The sequence below is a fragment of the Pteropus medius genome, unplaced genomic scaffold (assembly GCF_902729225.1).
Source record: "Pteropus medius unplaced genomic scaffold, Ma_sr-lr_union100, whole genome shotgun sequence".
Taxonomy (NCBI): domain Eukaryota; kingdom Metazoa; phylum Chordata; class Mammalia; order Chiroptera; family Pteropodidae; genus Pteropus; species Pteropus medius.
Window position 1 is genome coordinate 4,770,345 of NW_024350319.1, and position 21,020 is coordinate 4,791,364.

Here is a 21,020-nt window from a genome sequence, read left to right on the forward strand (position 1 = left end):
ATTATATAACCTTGATCTTTGTAGATTGTACCAATAAATATAATTTTGCTAAATTACATAGCAGCAATTAGCCCTCAAATGGGGGTTAATAAAGGAATCAACACAGTATCATGAGAATAATTTGGGTGTACTGATGTAGAACTATATTGACAGATTAATATACCCTGGCAAAACAGCTCATTTGATGGGTACATAAAACTAATAGAAAATATATAATTATTAGTGTATTTCACTTGAATTTGTACAGAGAAAAATAAAGCTAAGACTTTTCAATAGCTTTAAAGAGAAGGTGGAAGCAATAAAATGTCAAAACCTGACCAAAGAAATAATCAACTTTATTCTCTCAAATAGACTAACATTTTTCTTAATTTATTTTTTTTCCTCTGGCTTTGTGTACTATTGTAATTTTTACTACAGTATTTAACCTTGGTTTTAATATTTCTCTTCATTAACCTGTATCTACATTTTGTCTTAGATCATATGATAGTACTTGTGAGTTTTCCCTCTCCCACATGCATATACACCTATGTCCCAATACATAGTGCTGGACATGAGCTTGGAACTTGGTAAGTTCTTGTTAAATTTCCAGAAGTAGCCAGTTAGAATGTTTATAAATTAATACTATAACTTCTAATACTAAAATAAGGAGTATTATAAGTTGCTAGGTTTAGATAATTATTATTTTATAATTATTATTTAGATAATAACTATTAGAGTAACCAGATTTAGAGATAGATGTTGTAGAATATCATACATTTTCTTAACCAGTTTTTATCATTTATGTGGCACATGGCAAAACAAATATAACAAATATCCAGCAATACTATACCACTTATGTTCTGACCTGATTCTTAATTGAGAATAAATGTATAACTGGAGTAGATATTAGAATTTATTATAAAATTAGAAGAGTAATAAATTCAAAAGTAATAAAATTTAAGAGTAATAAATAAACTGATATATTAAGGAATAATAAAATATGCAAAGTTAATAACTCAAATTCTACTTAAAATAATCTGTGGAACGTCAATAAAGCTTAAAATTATTTATGTCCTTCAAAATTCAGTTGAAAAGCCCATGATGTGTAACATGCAAGATTTTATTGATGTACATAACATTACTATGCAGTGAAGTGAAGAAGGGTAAGTATAAGTGTTTCCACTCCTCTAATGGGAAAATTCAAGCACAGCATGATTTAACATCGTCTACTCATAATATAATCTTTTATTTTTTCATTTAACAAATATTTATTAAGGATCCAATAGGCTAGGTAGTGGCAATACAATGGTGATGATTCAGTTTTAGCATTTCCTAACTGCTACAAATCAAAGCCAGGATGACTTTGAAACCAAATATGAATGAGTCTTGTTTTGACTCCATTCTTGCCAGACTCTAATACGCTGCTCTTGCTGCTAAACACGTAACAAAATGGTCTTCACATGGAAAGATTTACAATCTTTAATGTAGGTCCTCACTTCCACTGAACAAATTTAAGATACTGACAAGGCATAATGATCTGCTTTATGACTTTTGACTTTCAGGCAGAAAAGATAATACATGCACATCTGACAGTTTCAGTTTCTTATTTAAAGTAGCTCTTGCTGTTTAGCAGACCCATGACATTAATTTCTCTGTTGTTTTCTGTTCAATTAATCGAGCATTATATAGTTTAGTAGAGAACTAATTATCTTATATACTAGATATTGATTACTGATTTTCAAAGAATTCATATTCAGAATTACATTGAAATTACTACAAATAGAAGTAGTCTTATGATTCAGAAAGTATTTCAGTTTTGCACTACATCTTTATGATCTTCAAGGGTCATCGCTGGTATTTTTGCAACAGACACAATGCTAAGTGTTAGGGATTCAGAGATGCAAGTCTTGCTCCAGAAGCTCACATAAGTGTGTGGACCTAACGATTTAAAGAGATTTCAAGTTACTGATTTGCCAGATAAACTAACTTCCACTGTATTAAATAAGTCAAATCTGATAATGTTATCAAGTCACTATACAAAGAGAATTCTCAGTATCTATAGAAAACAAAACTAATGCTACACATAAATTCTTATATACATCTTAGCAGTTTTATTAAAAACATTTCTCACTATTATGAAATAATCTATATTAAGGATTGACTAACAGTGGTCAATAAAAAGTAGTAACTCAGATTTGTTTTTCATTCAGTGAAATATCTATATTGGAAAAAAATTTACTTGATACGAAAGAAAGAAAACAGTTTCAGATATTTTCAGAAGTTAGCTCATAGGAATATGTAAATCGTAGAATACGGTGTATCTAAAAGTATATGTATGTGTTTTCAACATTTCAAACATTAATAAGAGAGAATTAGGGATAACATAGAAAGTATATAGTTTACTATAATTATAATTTTCACTAATAAATACCCATACATCACCTAAAGATTCTAGAATTTAAAATTGCATTGGCAACTGCATAGTTTTTCTCTACCTTGAAAATACTTTCAACCATAAAATTTCTTTTAATCAAATGGGCCTTAATGTAAGTTTTTCATCTCTATATTTATTATTATTTTTTCTTCTGATTTACTTCTTATCTGACTTTAGCAGTTAATTACTAAGTCTGACTTATATAGCTGTATTTTAAGGACTCCAGCTCTAAAATGGTGGATAACAATGACTCTTACAAGAACAGTTTTCAGAGTGGCCTAAAGGATGAATGGGAGATAAGGAAGCAAAGATAATTAGTAGCCAAACTTTTCCTAAAGTATCTTTGTGAAGAAGAGCAAACAAATGGAAAAATAACTGGAAGAGGCTGTAGAGGCAATGAAAATTGTGTATGTGTATGTGTGTATGTGTGTGTGCGCGTGTGTGTGTGTATGTGTGTATAAACATTTTTAATGATGAGAGAAACTAAAGCATGTTTGTATGCTGCTAGAGGTGACTTTGTAAGGACAAAGATTGATATGTATGGAAAGGAGATAACTCCAGGCCTGGATTCTTGCAAAGACAAGAAAAGATAGAAGAGATATGATCTAGAGCTCAAAAGGGCAGAAAGGGGATGCAAATTTGAGAGGACCAGACGTGGTTAGTGAAACAGAACCACCAAAGTGGCTATGAAACATGTAGACATATTGCACCAAATCCGAACTAAATGTATCCCCAACTCAACTTCAACTAAACTGCATCCCAAATGTGCCCCATTGTGCCCAAAAGGGTAGAATAGAAAGAAAGTTTATATAGCAACAACAGCAATCTTAACCAATTGTCTTTAAATGTATTCCTTTACAAATTTTTGTCACCATGTATGTGAGAGGCCTGAAGCTTAAGCTTAATTACCTTTGGAATAAATCCACCTTTGCTTGTTTGTTTGTTTCAGTGAGCTGTAGGGTAAGTTATGAACTACGGTTAAGAGGAAGATACTTTTGACAAGATTGAAGAACTATGAAATCATCTCAGAGATTTAAAAAGCAACTTCTCAGGGGAAAGTAATAGGGTTGCCTGGCAATCCTCATTTCAGGTATTTGTCATTACTTTAAAATTAGACCAGTTAGCCAAACTGGGATTTTTTTTTTTTTCAACAAAACTTGATACAGTAGTAGAAAAGGCAGAAAGATGGATTCAGCCTAGGTTAAGTTCAGGTAGGTAATGTGACAAAAGGATAGAGGGCAAATTTTCTGAGTGGCATTTGTGAAAAACTGTTTATAATGACGGATGTTTATCATGAATCTCAGCTTAGTAAAGAAGGAACGATAGATGAATAAAGATAAATTTAGCATATCAGTGATATATCATTTCAATAACTACTGCAGAAGAGTTCTAAGGAACTGGAATAACTAAACTGGAAGTATTGGAGGTGATGGTCAGTCATTGATATATTTGCAATTAAGATTTCAGAGGTGGTACAGGTATTTGTGATGACAGTTTAAGTTGGATCTTAGGAGTGAGTTACCGAGATGGAATAGAGGGAAAGATTGATTGTGAATGGGGACTATTTATTTTGTTCAATTCAAATGGAACTTTCAAAGCACTAGCATGTATAAGTTACCCTGGAAGAAGTTGATGATACAAGGGTAAACAAGATTTAGTTACTCTCTTCAAGGAACTCACAGTATAATATGTAAAGTTTTAGCTACAGTAGGGGTACCAACAAGGAGAAAGAATACCTCACTCAATCAAGGATCAGATGAATAGGCTTAGAAAACAACATCCTTAAAAGCCAATTTGCAAGATAAAGCATGATATTTTTAAGCAAAGGTTGGCCTGTCCTTGAGATTCTCATTTGAATGAAGGTATAATGAAAGAAAAGGCTGAGAAGTAAGCAAGGGTCAAATAGGAGAGCTTTTTAAAAGATACAATAAAGGCATCTGGGCTTTGTAACCTTTGGATAATGGAAAACCTTTGTTTCAAGCAGGAATGTACATGATGACATGGCCCACTAGCTGCAATAGAGACAGAGGGTAGAGGAAGGAAGTGACTACAGTATTTTGGAGAAAGAAGACAAGAGAACCAGTATGAATTATGAGATGAGAATGCATGTGCTATACAGTTTTCACTCTTAAATTTATATTCAGACATGGTCATCAAAGTTTGAAATTTAGGTAGTACATTAAAGTAGAAATATGAAACCAGAATTTTTTCCCTGTCCAATTGTTAATATTTTATAGGACCCAGCCTAAGAAATAGGAAACACCAGAATGTAATCTCTATGAGGGCTTGTTTGTTTTGCTCACACTCTTTTTCCAGTGCCTGGTATATAATAGACTCTTAATAATACTAATTAAATGAAATTGTTGAATGAATTAAAGTTTACCTTTGGCATCTGATCTCCTCCTTCGGCATTTTCATTCTAAGGTAGCATCATGCTAGGCATGAACCACTTATACCTTTTCTCTGGAATACTCTTCTCCTTTTGAACCTTACTCATCACATCCTACAAAACTTTAAAATCAGGCTTTTGCCCTCCCCATATATTAGCCATATAATTTGGGGCACAGTGATTTGTTTCTTTATGCCTAAATTTGCTTAGAATAATAGCTAACATTCATTGAGCACTAGCACTTAGAACCAGGCAGTGTTCTAAGCACTTTAACAAATATTTTAACATTTAATCCTCACTATCCACCTATGTGAGCAATACTATTGTCATCTACCTATTATAGATGACAAATCTGAATCAAGATCTTTCAGTAAGTAATCATCAAAGCTTGAATCCGAACTCAGTCTAGCTTTTGAAACCATGCTTTTAACCACTCTACTCTGCTAACTGCTTCTCCAGTAATAGTACGTACCTCATTGGATAGTTGTGAAGATTCATCGAGAATGATTTATGTAAAAGCACTTTGAAAGTGCCCAATAGAAGTTAGCCTACGTCGTTACTGTTTTATTCTTGTTATTTATATCTTCTTAGGGAGTTATATGTTCATTTAACAAAAGACTCACTATCTCCTACAGGAAATTAGATTATTTCATCTTAAGTCTCACTGGGAAATAGCCACTCCTTGTGTGACGCTTACTTAAATTTACCTCCCTGCAACTTTTCCTCATTGATTCTGAACTGAGGATGAAGATAGGACAAATCCATCCCTTCTCCCTTACAACAGCCCTCAGATATCCAAAGATGGGTGTCTTTGACACCTACATGTTCCATTCTCCAGCCTAAATAGTTTGAATTGTTTTAGCCACTTCTCCTATGGCATGGTTTCCAGATATTCTGAATAAGTTCAAGTTTATTGAAGACACCTGTATTCTTGGACACCTAGAATACTGTAGTCCCTATGTGGGCTAATGGTTGCGTATAGATCAGGATATTGACAGAAAACATTTTGAGACAGCTTTGTCACAGTCTGAATTAAATACCCAGAGACCATTATAAATGCCTTCTTTGCGTAGGTAGATAGTATTTCTTTACTGAATGAATGCACTTATAAAGAAATGAATTAATCAATACTGAACTTACTTGAGTTAAATCCCATTTTTGTTCACACTTCTGCTTTGATTTATACTTGTATGCTTGGCTGGAGACATATAGCATGACTTTACATTTTTCCCTATTAAGCTTCATGTTGTTAGAACTATCAAATCTTTGAGTACTTTCAGATCATTTCAGATACTAATTCAGTCTTTTCACATATTGTCTCTCCCTTTTAACATCATATCATCTGTAGATTTTTTCCTTTATGCCATCAATATATTCACCTGAGTATTTAAATGGAATATATTATATCCACATTCATATTAAAATATTCATGAGTTTATGGCCAAAAGTGTTTTAATTAATTATAAATTAATCACATTTTGTCAGTAGTGTATTTTATTACGTGTTACTAAGAATACCTGTTTATTTTTTTTATTCAATAATTTCTAAAATATAAATGTTACCCAATTAGACATCAAGTTTGAAACAAAGCTTTAAAATTTTATGAACATTTCAGTGTTATCGACATCTGAAATAAAATTGAGAAACATAAAACTAATGTAAACTGGAAATAGGCTCAGACCCTATGGAGCTACATTTTCATCACCAAAGAAATTAACTGAAGAAGTCAAACTGTCTCAAGCATGTAGCATAGAGCAGTTTAGAAAATGAACAAGTAGGCTTGTCATCAAGAGCTAAACAACTTAGTCATTCAGTTTTGTGTATTAGAAAGAGTTTCAGTTGTGGCTATGAAATTCGTTAATAAAAGATTTCCCAGTTGTGAAGGCTAAAGGGCTAATAATAAGCCCAATATATTATTAAATGAAAGATTTAGAGGAAAATGGGAGACTTCTTAACATGTAATCATGCTTCCTTTGCAAATTGTATACTCTAAAAGTTATTAAACAAAGGTAGTAAAAGTGAAAAAGAAATTTTAAAAAATACTTTTAAGTAATGACCTCAAAATTTAGAAAAAATGTAATAACTGGAATATCTCAATAAAATATGATAATTATGTCATTTTAATTTGAGTATATAATTTTTTAGAATTTGAATTGGCTATTTTACATTCATTGATTTAAGAAAATACCTTTACAATTAATTATCTGCATTTTGAAACAGATTTCATCCTGTTGCCTTTCAGTTTTGCATAGTTTCTGAGAATAGCAAGTTTTTATTTTTATATCTGCCAGATAATCTCATCAATTTTAAGACATTTAAAACTTAAGTTTCTTAATTTAAAATTTTAAAGTTTCCTAGTTTAATTTTGACAAAATTAGATAGAAGTCAGATGTTATGTTTTTCATAGTTAACCTTTCTCTTAACATTATTGGAAGAAAAACATGAATAGGTATGTAAATAAATATAATCAAACTCTATCATCAAAATTAGTGGAATAAAAGTAATACATATAGTCAAATCCATATAACAGCCTAAAACAAAAATATAGGTTTGCAATATACATGACAAGAGTTATTGGAATTTGTTTTAATCTTGAAAAATATATGTTCTATTTATGTATATACTGATATAACCGTTATCAGAGCTTATTTCAATTAATTGAAGTAAGATCACTTCAAAAAGAACTCTAAAGTGGTTAGGTAAGTGTAAATTTGAAGAAAAGACAGTAAGATGTTTTCTAATTTTTTCTGATTATTAAATGTAATGCCTACACACTATAAGAAATTCGGGAAATACAGAAAAAATTCGAAAGAAGAAAAATTAATCACAAGCTATCATTTAAATATTTTGCTATAGTTTCTTCTGATTTTTCCCTAACTTTTTTAAGTGAAAACAAATATAAAAATGTTTTTATAAAATATAAAAATGTTAAAATAACATATCAAACACCTACTAACCAAAATGAACAAATATTAACTATTTTCATATTTGAGTTAGATTTTTTTTAAAGAAATGATACACTGTAGCTCAAGTAGAAGTCATCTATGTTCCCCCTCCTAGTCCTATTTCAATCCCAGGACAATTACTACTTTGAATTTGGTATGCATCTATTCCATGTATCCCTATTTTTACTTTATGTATATATGTATGTATTAATAAATACATAGCAGTTGTTCAAATTTATGTAAATCATTTGTGCTACATGAATTTTTTATAATTGCATTTTCAATCAATATTTTTTTACAAGATCTATCTATCTTCATATATAAAAATATGTTTAAGTCATTTTTATTTCTGTATGCTATACCAATATGTTTTGTTGTAATTTGGTTATCTAGTACTTCTGCTGTTGTTTATTTATATTATAACCAAATCTTTTAAATTATTAATTATTCTGCAATTAAATATTTCTGCAAAAAGATTTTCTATGTTTCAGATCATTTCAGTAGGATAGTTGCCTAAAAGCAGATATGAATGTTTTCAAGACATGCGATACATATTTGAAAATGTTTTCCTAAAAGATAACACTAATTTGTATTTTTTAAAGCAGTTTATATGAGTGCCAGTCTCACAGCACCTTTACCAGCATTGAACACACCAAGCCATCCTTGACTTAATTTATTCATTTTTAATGTAAAAGATTGACTTTGGGAAAAAATTAAGCAGCATGAAAATAAGCAATTTATGTATTAGGTTGGGTGTAAGCCACTTAGTTTTGTTCTAAGATCTACTTTAATATTATCCATTGATCATGAAATGCCATTGCATCATCTTTATGTTGTGGCTTTTGTTTTGTTTTGTTTTTTCAGAAAAGTTATGTATTGATGTGCTAAATATGTTTTGTTTCTGCTATTATTAGGAAGCTACTGAATTTTCCTCTGTGGTACATTTTATTTTTAACATCCAGTAATAAAAATATTGACTTATTTTTTAGAAAACCATCATATGCTTTACTTTCTTTATTGGGCATTTGTGACCAACATTCTTCATTTACTTCAAAATATCAATTTTAAGCTGTAACATGATAACATCTTTGGAGCCAGAAAACCAGAGAAACAATCCTAGCTGCAGTTATACAAACTTCATCAAATCATTCTCATTTTTCCTAGGATATAATTATCAGAATCTTCATCTATAAAGCAGGACTATTATTACCTTATTATGGTATTAAATAAATCAAAATGAAAGCTTTTGAAATAAAGTAAAAATATAGGTTAGCATTAATTATCCTTTCCAAGTAGTTATAGATGCCTAGGGTCCATATTAGAACCCAGTGTTAGAGATATTTTAGAGGCATAATTGTTCAGCTTTATCTGTCTCTTTGTCTGATGCAGTCAAGGGAGCAAGTTATACAGTGCATCAAAAACTACCCAGATCATCAGAGATCATGCAATGTTATGTTCCCACAGCCTGCTCATATACCAAGACTTATACTAGCCAGGGTTATAACCTGAATTTTGTTGTTTCCTAGAACCATTTCATGTTATCTTAAATTCCCAACTTCTGCTCTCTCATTATAACTTTTTATTCTTCTAGTTCTCTCAATCCCTCACGCCTTACTGACCTCATGGAAACCTGAAATCTCTTATTTCCTCTGTTTTTTTTCCTAGATTGTCAGTCTCCATTAGCCAAAAAAAAAAAAAAGTTAAAATTATTATCATTAATAGAAGTCTTTTGATTGCCCTTGACTTCCTCCTTAATTCCCCTCAGACAGCTTCAGTATGTACCATAGTCCCCAAGCATATACAAAATTCTTACCCTTTCCTGCTCAGCAGATCACCTTGCTCTCTGCTTCATCAAGAATACTTGATACATTTAACATGCTCTCTCTCAACTTCCAGCCACCCATCCGCACAGTGTCCATCTACATCCACACCTTCCTTTCCATCCTCCCTTGAGTTTCAGTGAATATGAGGTGTCTCACTTCTATTTAAGCCCAGCCCCTCTTGTTCTATTAGTCTCATCTTTTTCATTACTTTTTGGAATTTACTCCATTAATTTTATAGCATTTTATCTGTCTTAATCTGTCCCTCTTTGCTAATATCTTTCTATCAGCTTTTTTTTCTATTGACTCCCTCATTTTCTTCCTAGCCCCCTGACTTCTCTCTTCTTTTCTCTTCCAGACTTTACAAAGAATATTCTATCTGTATTGTCCTTGTATGGCTGCCCTTATTTCTAAGGCATGTATGCCCCCCTCCTTTATAGTCCCATAATAGCATGTATTTGCTCTTTATATGTTTGCTTCAGAAATAAACCATGGATTCTTGAGGGCAGAGACCATGTTATACATTATGACTCCAGTACAGTACCTGGAAATTAGAAGATGTTTCATAAGTACTTACTAAATGAATGGATAACTAAGCTATAAAAGTTCTGTCTATTCATTCTTGTCATTTTTTAAAATATGGTGTCACTGTGTGACAAGGACAGTAATGCTCTCCAAATAGTCCATGAAGTCCTCTTATATTTCTTAGTCTTCTTTGAACTTAGGTCGAGAACCAGTAGTTCTAGACAATAAGATATAAGCAGAAGTGATATATATCACTCCAGCCTGAGATCTTTAAGAGCAGAAACTAGTTTTCCACAGTGCCTTCTCTGCTTTGGCTCATCAGGAAGCCTTGAGATGGTGGTAACATAAGACTGTGGGTCAGACACTCACTTTCAACATGTAGTGGGGATGGGAAGTAAGTATATTGTGTTAAGCTATTGAGATTTTAGGATTAATTGGTTCCACAGCATAATCTGGTCCATCCTGAAAAATGCTCATTGTTCCAAGTTTATGCATTAATCACCACTTATTATATACCTATAAGGTTGTGTTACACTTACCCAGTATGCAACTCTAAGCTTAGGAAAAACTTAACCACATGACTGACATTTTCCAACTGGCTTGCCAGTTGCTAGCCAGCCCTCTGCCTCAAAGCCTCTGCACATCAGTGTGATTCCTACACTTGATTTATGTTTTCCATCTTTGCCCAGCTTAACATGCAGGCAGAGTGGTTCACTGCCTATTCCCTATAATCAAAGTGATAGTGAGGATATTTTCCTAAGCAGAGAAATCCCCAACAGTTATTCACACATGCCTCTGATTCCACAGCAGATTGTCATGCTCTACCTTCAGATTTTGATCCTTGTTATAAAAGAAACTTTTCCCAGGAATAATCTCACATTCCATTGCAATTGCAGGCAAAAGATATCAGAAACTATCCCCTATCAGAGTTGTCCTGGAAATCTCTAAAGCCCTCCTAATATGTCAAAGATGTATATATAACTGCTATTGATGCATGTTTACTAATATTCTAATTGTAACATTGGTATAATTCCATTTCTTTTCACTAGTATTATATAAAATACATTGTCTTTCCTAATTAGATCTCAAGTTTTATTGACCTATGGTTGTATCTTACTTCAGTGATGATTCTTTCAGTTGGAAGAGACAAAAAAAATATATATATGACTTCAGATGAGGCTTAATTTCAAGCTAATATCATGTCATCTAATATCAGGATCTATCTTTTAACTCAAACACACTTTCTCAGTTTCTTCATGTCTGAAGCTCCCAGGGCTATACCCTCTCAGTTTTTGATGCAGCAAGGAAGTGAGAGAGCCTCTTCCAAGATTTCCTATTAAAAGAATTATTTGCTCTGAATGGATCGAACCAATTCCTGTGGCCAAGTGAATACAAAGCACTAATTAGCTTTGGCCTTGGTCATTCCCCTGGAGTAGTAAAAAGGAATCATATTCAAGGGAAACAGGTGGCCCAAGGGTTGGGAAGAGAATAATTTCTGGAGAGAAGTTGAGAAAGGTCATCACAAATCAAGAAATGATGCTGACAGCAATAGCAACCTCTGTCCTTTTATATAGTCTGCCTCCCAGGAGGTAGAATTTAGAGACAGCTTCTAGTTAGGAAATTAAAGTATTTCCTTATACACTATGTGTAACACCTTGATTATATTCTCTCTCTCCTTTCTCTGAACTTCTCTACATTACTCTTTTCTCCCATACACTCCCTTGTGCTTTATTTATTTATATGATTTTGTGTCCCCAATTAGATCATTAGCTACTTCAAGACAGGAACTGGATTTGAATAACTGTGGATCCTGCATTGTGCCTTTTATGTAGTAGGCATCCCCACTATTCAACAAATAATTATTTGTTGAGAAAATGAAGAGATAAGAAATGAATGAGTCTTATTCATACTATTATCACATGGTAACATAATGCTTGTGTTGAGGGTTGAGGGGAGGCAGGTAAAGTGCTAACACACACATATGATAAAAACCTACTGTGTGTCAAGTACCATGGCAAACAATGTGGATATGATGTATAGTGATTAAAAAACAAACATTGTGCTGCTCTTCAAAAGCTTATCCTATAATGAAGAAATCTGACACCTATTGAATAGACTGTAATCAGTATTACAAAGGAGTATTGCAGGATATTAAGAGAGAGTAATACATTTTAATTTTTATTATTGTTATTCTGATTGGTTCCAGATCAATTTTAGATTGGCTACCTCAAGGACAACGAGTTTTGCTGAAAGTCTGCTAAACTTGGAATTCTTCAGATTAACAGATTCCCAAATAGAAGTTCCAGAACCAAGAAATTACACTTTATATTGTGATGATAAGAAAAGATTAATTTGGTTTTCTTCTCCTCTCTCCTTTATCTCTACCTCTCTCCCAGCCTGAAGTTCTAGATCAAATACAAAATTTAAGAGAGTTGTGGATGGATAATAATGCATTGCAAGTGCTACCTGGGGTATGTAAGTTTTTATTATGCCATGTCGTCTAGCATCTATGTTATATGTTAATTATATTTGATGATAATTTTAAATCTCAGTATTTGTATTTCAAAGTAACACATTTGTTAGGAGCATTGTCACCAAGTGTTTTTCACTAATTTGTTTCTGACTATTTCATCTACCTTTTGTGTGTGTTAGAAGTATGTAAAATGTATAAAAGGTTTCTTTTTTTGTTCTCTTAGGAGTATATTTATTATCTCTTTTCACATTTACTGTATTTTTAAAGCTGAAAATTTTATATTTTTATATTTTGAAAAAAGAAATGCTATAGATAATATCAAGTATTAGTTTTGCAAAATCAATCTTAATTTTTATAGGTAACTAGGTAATGGTTTCTGCTCATATTGTTAGATCTCTTCCACAAGATAAAAATCTCTCAGGTCATTTTTATTAACACCCATTTGAATTTTTGAAAATGGCAGGGATCAGAAAGTGTTAAAAACTGAAAGTTGAACTGAAATCAAAATTTTTTCTCAACTAATGGGCAGTTCAATATCTCCTTAGTAGTAGGTTTACCAATCATCTCAGTTAGTGTGACTATTTCTGCTTTTTCCATCCAGTGAAAGAATGGCTTCCCATTAAACACTGCCTCTTGACACTTATAACACATGACTCAGATAAGCATATGTATACACACACACACACAGCAGCTCCCCTTGAGCCTCAACAAGGTGCCCAGTGGTGAGAGCCAACTCCAAACTCTTTGCTTTAGGCTAAATAGCCAGGACAACTGGATTTGTAATAATTCTTCAGCCACTGAGATTTAGATGTGTATTCCCAAAGCCAATTTTATTCCTCTTTTGAATTGATATTAAAATTTCTTAAAATGATTGCAAAAGCAACAAGAACAAACTGCTTATTCTCTTTTGAATGAGCACGAGGCTCATTCAGCACATAAAACAGAAAACCTGGCAAAAGATTAGGGAAAGAATACTTTCTCTTCTTTTCAAAAGAATATATTTCTATTATCATCACAGACACAAAACAGAAAAGAATGCATATCTTCTATTTGTTGATTTATTCAAAAACCATTTACAAATACCTCTGTAAGAACCAGAAACCATGCTAATGTCAGGGTTACAAAGATAATATATTCAATGACCTTGAATATATTTGTTTGAGGAGCTCATACATAACAAGAGAAAAAGATCTGGATTTCACCACACATAATAGAGCCTGATTTGTGCCATATTCAAGGTATGTACAAATCCTGGGGCAACACAGGTAAGACCTTCATCAATTCCCTGTGCAAGATTTAGGAATCAGAATGTATGTCTAGTTGGAAAAGTTTATAGCTGCTTCTTCAATTTATTTATTTATTCCAAAACACATCTAGCACTTACCACGGGCTAGGCACTATCTAGATGTTTTACAAATATTGACTCATTGAATCCTCATAACAACTATGAAATTGAGTTTTTACCATCCCCATGTTTTAGATGAAGGAACCAAAACAGAAAGGATAAGTAACTAAGTAACTGATTCAAGGTCACATAGCCAGTAAATGGTGGAACTATAATTCAAACCATCTCCTGTTGTTCTCTAAAATGCTCCAAAATGCTGTTGCTATAGAGTAAGTACAAAGTACAAATGAGAATTAGGTTCATCTCACTTTTTACAGTCATTACATTCCTAAAATTCAATCTTGCAAATCAACTCAGACCTCAAATTCTTTAATAATATTATTTAAATGAAAAGATAGCATGAAATCTGTAAAACAGATAATGCCGCTTAATTTGTCTGTTTCAGTGGTAGATTTTTGTCATATAATACCAAATTTAAGCAGATTTCTTACTTTACGTAGCTTTCTGAATGTCAGTGCTGGCAAATAGTTGTTATGCAGTCACCTAGAAAAACATGACTTTGAAAGGCTAATCTTAAATGTGGTCTTCAGCCCATCATGTATCTAAGTTTCACAGAATGATTACTCTTAAATATTTAGTGTCATAAGACACAGAGAATAAAGCAGGTTCATTTTATTACTAGTTCATGTATCACAATATATTAAGTTAATATACTTTTTAAATACTTTTGGAAGCCTGCCTATCATTTTTTCACTCTATTTTTCATAAGTCAGACAAGCAAATAGATAATGATCAAAACTTAGTCTTGTACATAGTTCTGTCTTATGACCATCACTCTAAGATCAACAACCAAAATCTGACTAAACAATATATTGAATCCATATTTATTCTTAAAAAATTCCAATGTTTTATTTTTCTTGTGATGACTTCTACTCTTCATTTGCTCTCCACTGTTCATTTATAGACTCCTCTATGTCCAGAGGGATGATGAAACAATATTCAATATCCTCAAGGACTCCGAAAGATTGAGACTCAAAGGCCTTTATTATTCTGGGCTACTATTGCCTTTTTAAGGTTTTTTAAGTGAGAGTTTAGAAAGATCAAAAAATGAACACCAAAGAGTCACTTTCCTTCCAAAAAAAAAGATATTTAGAAACTTCACACCAGAATATTGAGTTGTACTGGAGAGAGCAATGAAGAAATCTTCAAAGAAGGAAGAAATTTCCTCATGATAAAGGAACAAAAAAAGGAAACACACACACACACAAACACACACACACATACACACACACACACATACACATAAACACATATATCACTTTTTTTTCTTGTTCACCAGAAAAGAAAAAGAACTAAGGTAACATAATAGTTCCTTGAGGTAGAAAGCTATAGGTAAAGTGACAGTACTTTTCCAAGTGACATATTTCTAGGCATGCAAAGAAACTCAGCAATCTGTCCTGACTCACCCAAAGTACTAGTTCCTAGCCTAGCAACTAATCACCTACTGCAAGACCGTGTTCACACTCTCTGTCCATGTGGGGAACTGAGGGAGCCGGGCTAAAGATAGGTGCTGGGTTACTTCGGGAGTTAGAGGGCAGGAACTGCCAATATCATCAATAAGCTTTGTAATGTATAATCCAATAAAAGTGAGTTTGATTTTTAGCTCCACCCCAAATTAATGGGGTAACCTTGGAATGTTATTTGTAGTAGATACTGTCATGCATCATTCTCCAGGAATGAAGAATTTACTCTATTTCTCCAACTTTTGGGAATGCTGCTTACGGCTCTGCACCCTGGTCAGGAATTGCCTCTGTTGAAGAGAACCTCCTCGCCCAGGGTCACACCACTATTCTGAAAGACCTGATCCAAAGAGCAATCGGTGCAGGGGTATAAAGGCCTGGCCCCTTCACCTCCACTCAGGATGACTGCAGGGCAATGTCAACTTTACCGTTCCTTGAAGGGTCAGCTGAGGATTTCCTCAAGACTTGATCACAGCCCAACTTCTCCATCAGCCCAATCTTACTATCTTACTTACCTCTTTCTTTCCAATAGTAGTGATCCTAAGAACACTCATTAACATCACTTTGTCTCTGCTTCCCAGGGAACCCAATGTGTGACATTACTTAATCTCTAAGCTTTAATGTGTTAAAGTGCAGATTATGATTTAGTAGGTCTGGAGTGGATCTGAGTTTTGAAATTTCTGACAAATTCCCAAGTGGTGTCAGAGCTGCAAAACATATTTTGAGTAGCAAAAATATAAACTATTACATCAAATAATATATATAAAGTACTCAGCACAGTGCAAAGTACTGTGCTTGTGTAATAAATTTATTTATTATTGGTTTAGTTATACTTTGTCAAATAAGTAGAAATAATATAGTAAAGTGTACACAGGTAGACACAGGCAAACAGATAAACCACTGAGCACTGATATGTGGGGGACATTTATTTGTAAAACAAGCCCTTAAAGAAAAGAAAAATTAAGACTTTCATCTTGTTCTAGGTCCTGTAGTCCATGTCTCAGCCAAGCAATTGTTCACTCCTTGTCCAAGGTGTGACTTGATTCTTCTCCTGTCCTCAGCAATCAGTTACCAATTCAGTCATTCCACTTCTAAATTTTTCTTGAACCTATCCCCTCTTTATTCTCACTTCCACTATATTAATTCAGGTCCCTCTCATCTTTTCGGCTAAACTGCTTCCAGATCTTTTTACAGGGTCTCTCTGACCCCCATCATGCTTCTATTCATACTTCTATTCATACTTCCCTGAAGTTATTATTTCAAAGCACAAATCTGATCATGTCATTCTCCATCTTAAAAGCCTTGAACAGCTTTCCTTGCCTATTAGGTAGGGTTAATATCTCCCTACCTAATGTGTAAGGCCTTTTAACAGCTGCCTTCTTATAATCCTGGCTCCATTATTACATATATTTTGTTACTTTGAATTTCCCACTCTTCCTCCAATATGCCACGCTTTTTCATACTTCTCTGTTAATGTATGTGCTGTTTCTCTTCCAGGTACAGTTTCTCCTTTTCTTGACAAACAGTGTCTTCCAGGCAATTTATAGCCCTGTGCTCCTATGGCATTTTCTACATACTTTTTTTGCACATATTATAAGGCATTATAATTATTTGGCAGTTTCCTTCACTACTATGAGCTCCTTAAGGAGAAAAACTTTGTATTGTGACAAGCCTCTCCCCATACTTAGCTGACTTATTCATGATTGTTTTCCCATATATAACACAAGCCCTGATACATAGTAAATCCTCAAAAAGAACTGTTGAATGAACAAAATATTGAATCTGCTTAGTAGAGTTCAAATCACAATTTAAAGCCTTTCTTATGCATTTGAAACTGTAAGAATTAACATGTCAACATATGTTGTTTGGGTGACCATTTATTTATTTGTTTATTTGATTCAGTGGCAACTTTGAGATTATTGCTGTGTTTTCGTTTAACTGCTGTATTGAGATATAATTAACATACCATAAAATTTACCCATGTAAAGTATATTCATTTAAAGTATACGATTCAATGGTTTTTAGACTATTCACATAGTTGTAAAGTCATTACCACAATCTAATTTTAGAACATTTCTTCTACGAGAAACCCTGAAGCCATTAGCAATAACTTCCATGGCCCTTTCCTCTCAGCCTCTCAAGACCCTAATCTATTCTCTATTTCTATAGATTTGCCTATTCTGGACATGTCATATCAATGGAATCATAAAATAGATAGTTTCTTATGACTGGCATCTTTCACTGCATATGTCTTCAAGGTTAATACATTTTGTAGCATGTATCAGTACTTTATTCCTTTTTATTGATAAATGATATTCCAGCATATGAATATACCACATTTTATTTATCCATTCATCAATCGATGGATATTTATTTGGGTTGTACTTTTTTGGCTATTGTGAATAATACTGCTTTGAACATATGTTTTGTATAGACATATGTTTCATTCTTGAGTATATACCTAGAGATTGCTGAGTCATGTGGAAATTCTAGTTTAACATTTTGAAGAACTGATAAACAATTTTCCAAAGTGGCTGCACAAGTTTAAATTTCTACTAGCAATGTATGAGAGTTACAGTTTCTCTACATTCTTGCCAACACTTATTAATATTGTAGTTGCTTTTAAAATTATTTTTATAGAGTTGCGGTTTTTACAGCTTTAAAATGTATTTCAAAAGTTTCTCCACTAACCCTGAGTTTATGCAATGTTATCAAGTCTATAGGGAAGCTAAAGATGTTGGTATATCTGGATATGTCAAAAAACAGAATAGAAACAGTTGACTTGGACATTTCTGGATGTGAAGCCCTCGAGGACCTCTTACTGTCATCCAATATGTTGCAACAGTTGCCTGACTCTATAGGTGAGAATATATTTTGTAATGAATGTTTATGTCAAATATACCACTTTCTTACTTGGCAGTATCGTTTGTCTATAGAGGTAGGGAATATACTGGTAGCCTGGTATCAATAAATTAGCAAGTTTATTTTTTAAGATGATAAAATAATATTTTACCAATATCTTGAAATGATAACTCTAGTAGTCAAATTCAAGAAGTTTCTCCTATTAAAATGATCTAAGTAAACTGATACATTTAAATTTTTTTCAGATCTTCAAAGTTGTAAAATGTTATAAGGAGTATACACCTTAGAGTTAATCTGATAATCATGCATATCTCTTTTTATTACTGTAGAACACAGTAGTTTCTATCTACATAGTATTGATATATCCTATTTTTAATAGTTATAATACTATAATAATCTAGGAAAACCATAAAGATATATAATAGATGTAAAATATCTTCATAGTTCTCTTATTTTAAAAAGGCACATTGTCTTTTAAATGCTGTTAAAATTCATGAGGACAGATAATTTGTAATTTATATTAAACATTCAATGAATCTTGTTTAAATTTTTATATGAGTAAAGTTATGACAAAATCTAATTTAAATAATGAGTAAATCTTTTTGTATAGATATCTTGCTATTATTATTTATGAGACTACTCAGCAAATAGAGTAATTACCAAATAACATAGTTTTTAACACTTTGAATTAGATGTGTTATATGTTCTGGAACTTATTGAATGCTTCTGAAAATTAAGTCACAAACTAGGTAGCCTGATTGATGTGAAGCTTGATGACAAGGCAGTTGCCAAAATTTTTCTTCAATATTCTATTGCTTTCATTTTCAGGCTAGTAGAGAATACTAGTTTTAACAAAACAGCTTAGCTTTTCTTTCTAGATTTGATGACTTTTTGATTTATATAATCACATATTTTATAATAGTGTTTATCATAAGACTAATCTGCCAGCTTTAGTAAACATTTCCACATTTCAGGCTCTTTCTTTGAAAATTCTGATTTATCGAGTTTGTATTAGGCCCTCTCATCTGTATTTTTATTAAACATTCTAGGTAACTTATGATCACGTAAGTTTAGGAAATATTATTTTATTTTATTCAATGGAAGGTAAAGAAATATAATGATTAAAAAGAGCATCCTCTGGTCAAGATGACCATCTGGTTAAGGTACCCACCTTACACTCCTACTCAGCCACTACTTCATACCGCTATAAAGACATGAGAATAAAAAGTGTCATATAGTTCATTACTACCTCCTTGGTGCTAAGAACTATACCTGGTATATGATAAGTGCTCCTTAAGTATTTAGTAAATAATTTAGCTGTGCCTAGGAAGAATGAACATCTACCTGAACCTGAGATAGAATGAAAGAAAACACAGCAGTGACCTCCGGCCTGATGGACTCCAGACAAACAGCAGTGACAGCCTTAGATTTCCTTTCTGCATTCAAACAAACAAACAGGACCTGAAGCATAACAAAGGAACTCAAATTTATAGGGGACTGAGAAAGGGACTCCTTTTCTGTAATGAAAAGAGACTGAAAAAACCTACAACTGATATGGAGTTAGGGCAGGAGGTGAGAACATATACAGATTCTAAGAATTGTAGCAAGTCACAAGCTGGTTTGAACTGTATTTGTAATATGCACATGTGATGAGAACACCATGTTACTGATAAAAGACCTGGTTCTGAACTCCAGAAATGTGAGAGTCAAGTGGAGGTAACCATAAAACTGCCAGACAGGCAAGGGTGAGCACAGGTAATGAGAAAATATTCACCTTCACAAGTGAGCATGCAAACAAGTTTTTTTAATAGCTAATGTTGTTATGACAGGCAAAAATTCAAACAAGTAGAAAAATTTATCCCAATGGAAACTGATGTTATCAAGCAATATAAAAAAAGATTTTAAGTATATGTAAGTCCTCAATTAGATAAAAGGAAGAATAACATTTGTAAAAATAATAAGAATTTATAAAACAAAACTAGGAGCTTTGACTAATAAGAGATGGTAATTTAAAAAAACAATTTAAAATCCTGGAAATAATAATGTCACATAATAAAATATATAATTGTTTGTTAAAAATACCTTTCTTTAAGAAATTATGAAATTAGCCTGCTGGTCTGAGAAAGCGGTGTATATAGGTGATAGAAAATCAGATTAGAAAGTTGGCTGGCATAAAACAGACTATAACAGATAAGTATTATTATATATTTAACACCTCTATTTAGAATCTGAATGGTTTTCAAATAATAATAATAAAAAAACTCTGTTATAGTAGCTTACTTTTCAAGCTATCTCTGAACCCTATTGACTTTTCAGGGAAAATTGTCTTTATGCATTTGTAGAATTGCCAGAATCCTGATTTTAAGTAGAATAGCTGACTTTCCTCTGAAACTTCTCTTCTTGGTCAAGAAAAATATTGGGAATGGGGCACTAGGAACTCTGTTCTAACGCCCTAAATAATTAATTGTTCTGATTAGATGTGAAATATTGTCTTGAGTTCTTTATTTGAGCATAGATTATCTTTTGGACTACCAACATTTAAAAAGAATAAAACATTAAAAATGTCATAGTATTAATAAAGAGAAATAGCAATTATAATAAAATCTTTACTTCCTTTACACCTATTTTAGTTTGTCTACAGCTGTCAGGTATTGGGATGGAGTGATATACCTAACAACAAGCCGTGTATGTGGAGTTCTTTAGTTTGTTCCTATTCCAGGGGAAATAG

At 32.6% G+C, this 21,020-nt stretch overlaps 1 protein-coding gene across 1 annotated transcript in view; it reads left to right on the forward strand.

Moving 5' to 3' along the window:
- Positions 1–21,020, forward strand: part of LRRC7 (leucine rich repeat containing 7) — a 1,130,220-nt gene that overhangs the window by 1,005,308 nt on the left and 103,892 nt on the right. The window contains exons 17-18 of the mRNA XM_039838554.1: positions 12,489–12,563; positions 18,147–18,291. Coding sequence (XP_039694488.1) covers positions 12,489–12,563; positions 18,147–18,291 — 220 coding nt within the window. The remainder of the gene's footprint in view (positions 1–12,488; positions 12,564–18,146; positions 18,292–21,020) is intronic.